General features: G+C 39.4%; 1 protein-coding gene across 1 annotated transcript; it reads left to right on the top strand.

The window, feature by feature from the left end:
• The first annotated feature begins 2,693 nt into the window (after positions 1 to 2,693).
• Positions 2,694 to 5,752, top strand: LOC126819130 (dynein light chain Tctex-type protein 2B). The gene has a single exon (XM_050547013.1). It carries the CDS (start codon positions 2,891 to 2,893, stop codon positions 3,494 to 3,496), a length of 606 nt encoding a protein of 201 aa, XP_050402970.1. The 5' UTR covers positions 2,694 to 2,890; the 3' UTR covers positions 3,497 to 5,752.
• Positions 5,753 to 6,030: the final 278 nt, after the last annotated feature.

The following is a 6,030-nucleotide window of genomic DNA, read 5'->3' as shown; positions in this document are numbered from 1 at the left end:
ATAACCGGAAGTTTATATTCGGCTTACTTCGATTTTAACGCTGTCCACTATAGGATTCTAACACCCGGCGCATCCATCGTCAATTTTGAGATATGAGATGCGGATTCCCGAAATTGTATCGCCTCGATCGAATCAAAGGCACAGAGATCCTTTTCTTGCGAGGACCCAGAGAAAACCCATGGGGTTTGACAGGCGACTCTTCTTTTTTACATTTGGGATCGAACCACGCCACTCTAGTCACACTTATTTATTATCAAAACGCACGGGTTTCTCGAACACCTACTCACGTACCCGGTGTTCGCCGAGAAAGTACCCCGCCAGTCACAGCGAACAGAAGGATATATATAGAGAGAGAAATGGGGTTTAACGTCCACTCGACACAAACTAGGTCATTTCGGGACTAACATATGGTTTTAATTTTATTTCAATAATTCGCTTGCGCGTAGGGGTCTTTAGCAGTGGGAGGAAACCGGAGGACCCGGAGAAAAACCACGAGGTTGGACAGGCGACCCTACTCCTTGCCACGTACAACCGGGGATTCGAAACCACGCCAGTCGACTCAATGACAGACTTTATGATACAGCGCGCGCACGCTAACCATTCAGCCATCTACCCCCCCCCCCCTCAGAAGGATATAACAACTTATCCTAGAAACAGCGTCTAGTTTTTCGGATGGAACGATAAATCGAGGCACGTAAAAAAAGAGCCGGTTACATTTGGATGTCGATTAAGAGTATAGGCGTCAACGCCGCTGTTGGAGCAAAAGTTCTGTCATAGCAAACTACATGACGTATATTAGCCCGATATTTCATGTCAAAGGAATCAAATATTTGCATATGTTCGCAATAAAGTTAATCTATAAAATCAAATCTAATTGCTTTATACAATTTTTGGTGTTCCCCATGCAAAATCTCGACCAGGAGGAATCGGAATCTTTCCTATTAGGCGATTTTTCACAATAATAAACGCACCCTGTTCTGGGGTGCTACAAGAAATAAGGGCATTCTCCAGTTTGCTCCCACAGCTAGACTTAAACAAATTATTGAAATAAAATTGCAATATGTGTTAGTCCCAAAATGTTCTAGTGGAGTTGATTGGCTGATTTAGATACCCAGCTTGTACATGCGAATTATTGAAATAAAATTGAACCACATGTCAGTCCCGAAATGACATAGTTTGTGTCGAGTGGACGTTAAACTCTCTCTCTCTCTCTCTCTCCTTCTTTCTTTTTTCTTTTCATTTTTTATCTAAATATTTAAAATTTTAAGTAGAGTGGAGATTATGGATTATGTGGAATCCATGTTTATACACTAACCAGTAGCTCTCGGGTTCGATACAGGTATTAGCCGAGGAAGTTCCACGTGATTTTCCAGCCTGGTTTCCACATTTACATGTGGGACACCTGTCTAGTCGTTCGAATGGGACGAAAAACCGAGGTCCTTTGTACACATTAACGTGCATCTAAAAGATCTCTTAACAGTTGGAATTCGATATAACTATAAGAGTAGGCCGTTGAGCCGCTTTCCGGGCAAAATTTCCCTCATAGTACAGTTTATATGGCGTATGCCCGTCTTCATTAAAAGTCGGAGCAGAACAGTAGGACGTTAAACCCCATTTCAAATCATTTCATTTCATTTTCATGTGTGCAGGGTGAAAACACGTCTAGTCGTGTTGGAAGTCGATGAAATTTCTCCTCATAGCACAATGCATTGCCTGTTAGTGGTGAACAGTAGCACGTAAAACGCCCATTTCATTTCACTTCAATTTGACATATACATGCACAAGTGACATAAAACACCCTTTGATCAATTCTCTGGAGTTAATAAATATTGTACACGAGTTATTTCTTGATATTTTAAAACTTTAAAGGAGCTAAATCGCTAATATTTGGGACCTAGATATTGATACAAATTGGTCGCAACGCATATAATATTGTAATATGAATGTATATACGTCAGAAATCTCAATCGAATGGCAATCTCTAGCGTCTTGTTATTCCAGTCGACACCGATAGTATTTATTGCGCATGCTCTCCAGATAAGAATATAGTGTCACCGTTTGACATGACTTGTGGAATATGTCTAGCCTCGTTCTTCGAGTCCCTTGTTACAAATGGCACTGAAACGCATTATAGTACACGATTCGTGTACCAATGGTAAAATGTTTATTTTGTCTTAAATATTGGATATCAGAAGCCCATCTTTTCCCGGTAACATCATAACATCAATGTTGATTTAAATTGAGAAATAATTCGTGTTTTCAATGTCGAAGACTTTGGATGATATTGAGTTAGAGATTTAACTACTTTAATATTGATATCGATCGAAATGTTTTCATTGTATTTCGGTATTAAAAACATTTGCACTGTACAACAACATACACGGTATTAGTTTACCATTATATATCGCGGACATGACAAGTGTGATTCATTCAATACAAATTAATTTTCCCCCTTTGTGTCGGAATAAATAGACCGTATATTTATTTACAATGCAGTAATATATAGATCAGTTTTCACCCCATTGATCATACAACGGTATTATTCAATATCACGAATTGACTAGGTTCACAGAGCCATCGAACAAAAGCATCCATTCATTCTATGACTGTGCTCTTCAATTGAAAAAAAATATCTATCCAATTGTATTCGGAATAAAACATCACGTGGTTATTGTACACAGACGACAAAAAAATCTGAAGAAGATTGGTGATTTTAATCTAATAGAAACGGACTTATTTTTGTATCTGTTAATGCAAAATAACATTAACTCGTAAACAGAAACTCGATAAGATCGACGAAGTTGCGATAAGAAGTGAACGATAGTCTTTCTTTCTTTATTTACATTTAACAAAATCTACATCGTTTGTGCTGTTCGTTTTTCCGATCAATATGAACAATCTAAGGAAACCATCAGTTAATTCCAATGCCAGTCTGGAAGGTAGGCGTTTTTCTACCGCCATGAAAGCCCTGGCACCCGGTGGTCCGGATCAAGCCTCGGCGCGCCGACCAAGTAATGCTGGAGCTCCAAGAGTTAGCACCGTTACCAGAGGACCTTCCTTGGTTGGTCTTTTAGCTTCCAAACGGTTCGCCAAGAAAATGGGACAGCGTTTCAAGGACAGAAGAGGAACCAGATTAAATATCCCCAAAGAACCAACATACCGAATGGAACCTCATCGTAAATTTGATCCGAAAAAGGCCGAAGCTGTCATCATAGAAGTGCTGAATGATCGTCTGAAGAATTTCAAATATAATCCCAAATTCTGCGCAAATTTTTCCAAAATTATCAGCGATGAAATCAAAGATAAGATCAAAATTCTGGGGTTTGACAGATATAAGATTGTGGCAAATGTTATTATCGGCCAGAAAAAAGATGTTGCTGTTTTGGTGACCAGTAGATGTGCCTGGGACGAAAAACTAGACAATTACGTCACCTATACGTTTGAAAATGAACATATCTTCTGCACGGCTTGTGTTTATGGCGTTTATTCGGAGTAAAAGACCAGGCGCGGGCCGTAAACAACAGTCTAATTCATGAAGTGTTTTTCTTGTGAGTTTTGTTTTTTCAAAGATATACGTGGTAATCTTCTCCTTCGGACGACGCTCTTCAACTTGGCATGGTTGTCCTTTGGACAATTGCGCATAGATTGACTTACTTCGATTTTCGACACGTCGCCACCATTCCATTATGGTTGTGATGGCGTTATAGTCAGTTCCTGATTCATATAGTACGTGTGACAATGTCGGCCTCAACGACTTGTTTTAATGCTCTGTGTATATAAATTCTGTGATAGAATGTTGATAGACCTGAAGCTGACGTCAAACTAATTCTGGACGACTCGTCTTGTAGTAGTGACTAGTCTTTGTAATACAATCTGATTAAAACACGGATCATATTTCGTTTCGTTTTTTATAGTTCAAAATTTCACTTTACATGTCTTTACTACACTAGGATCTAGAAGAGTTGTTATATAACCCGCGTGAGGAATTATCCAATAAAACAGTTTGTTACGGCGAGTTCCTGACGTGTGGTTGGTATCCCAATAGAAACACCAACACTGCTTGGTTAATCAAATGTCTGACGTCATAGGGTCAAAAGCCGCTCGTATGACCCCTTACGCGACCTTCCACTACAACCGGTCAGATTTTCATGTAGGCTAGTAGAGGCCACCAAAAGTATAAAAAAAAGCGAAACAAAATATAGATCTGTATTTTAAGCAGATTGTTTGTAACGGAAACTAATCTTAATGTTGCACCAAGAACTCATCTAAATGTTGTTCATGTGGGCGAGGTTCTTCAAATACGATGGACATCAAATTTAGATCCATGGACAATTACGCTTTGATATGACGTCACAATTTTAAGATGGTGGCGATGACATCATGCCCGGTTCTTGGCCCATTGTACGCCTGTACGTGTTGATTGTGATATTTCTTTTCTAATATTAAGTGCAGGAGGACCGCACTACACGTAAAACAAAAATCTACAAGATAAACCTGCGGACAAGACCGAAGATTTCCTTTAGTGTGTAAGTGTAGCCTAACACCGTCTGCCTTAACCGCCTGTTTTTTAATGTTGGTGTTTATAAATTCTGATAGAAATAGACTACTGTCTAATTCTTGAAGACTCATTTACAGCAAAATGTGTTTTGGATTGGGTTTTTTTTTTATTGTGATATTTCTCTTCCAAAGATTTTCTTTATTGTGTTGTCGGCCTTAATGATCTATTTTTGGAACAGGAACTGGGACCCACGCGCTACAAATCTTGTTGATCTTCTTCTCAGATGCGACGCTCTTCGAAAAAATCCCAAGCCTCCGTCATTTCAAGAAGGATCGACATGAAATTGTGCATGCTTGTACCTTGGACCATTGCGCAACGATTGACGGATTTTTAATTTATCACCCAATTCCAAAATGTTTGCAATGACGCCATGCTTGGTTCCTGGATCAACGCAGTGGTGTATATAATAATATCTGTGATAGAATGCTGATGTACGAGTTCGTTGAACTTCGTTTCAATATAAAATATGTTTTTGTCTTGGATTATCGTGGCTATATGAACATGAAGTGGAGTAGGTATATAAGTAGTTCCTTTTGGAACTGTCTTTGAGCGGACGATGTTCACTGAAAGTTCCTATCTGGCTTTATATACATGTACATGTAGCTGCAATATGAAAATACGGTAAAATACCACTCTTCCCCACCTCTGTTCTGGCTGTTTTAGAACTCCTCTAACCTTCTATTTTTCGCCACGATTCTTTATTTTCCCCCAAAAGGAATCATTTCTCACTATATTTGACACAAATTTATAATTATTCAACACCAATTTCAAGTAGAATTCATCGATGAAATAAACATGCGGTTTGCGCATGTTCTCGTCTCGCAATGGCTCATCAGTTCAAACGTATTTTGTGTATGTTGTATATCGCAAAATTCTACTTGAAAATAGTGTTCAATTATTATAAATGTGTGTCAGCTGTGGCAAGAAATTATCCCATTGGCGAATAAAGTAGAATCAAGGTAAAAGGTAAAAAAAAAATAGGCACGGATTCCAAAATAGGCTGAGAACAGAGGTGGGGGGGGGGGGCAGTATTTTACCGTATTTTCATATTGCAGCTATATAAGGTCGGATAGGAACTGTCAGTGGACATCGTCCGCTCAAAGACAGTTCCTAAAGGAACTAGTATATAAGAAACTATTATTTATTGCAGCTTTTTTTGTTACGTTGTGTGTAAAGTATATACCATTGAACATCTGTTTGTCGTGTTGGTCTCTTATTTTGGTTTTAATCGGGATTTTCCGGCATGGTTTCTCCTTGTCAGTGGTGCAAGACGGAGGGCCTGACAGGGATAGCTATCTAGTCGTTCGGATGGGACGAAAACCCGAGGTCCCGTGTACACATTGGCGTGCACGTAAAAAATCCCTTGGCAGTTGGAATTCGATATGGGCACAATTCCCCTCATAGCACACTGTATGGCGTATGCCCGTCTTCTTTAAGCCAGTTCGGAGCAGAACAGTAGGACGTTAAACCCC

This window comes from Patella vulgata, chromosome 4 (genome assembly GCF_932274485.2).
Source record: "Patella vulgata chromosome 4, xgPatVulg1.2, whole genome shotgun sequence".
Taxonomy (NCBI): domain Eukaryota; kingdom Metazoa; phylum Mollusca; class Gastropoda; family Patellidae; genus Patella; species Patella vulgata.
Note: the sequence above shows the minus strand (reverse complement) of the source record. Positions and strands in the feature narration are given on the sequence as shown.

Coding starts and splice junctions, on each gene's coding strand:
- LOC126819130 (XM_050547013.1), top strand. CDS start 2,891: ATGAACAATCTAAGGAAACCATCAGTTAATTCCAATGCCAGTCTGGAA.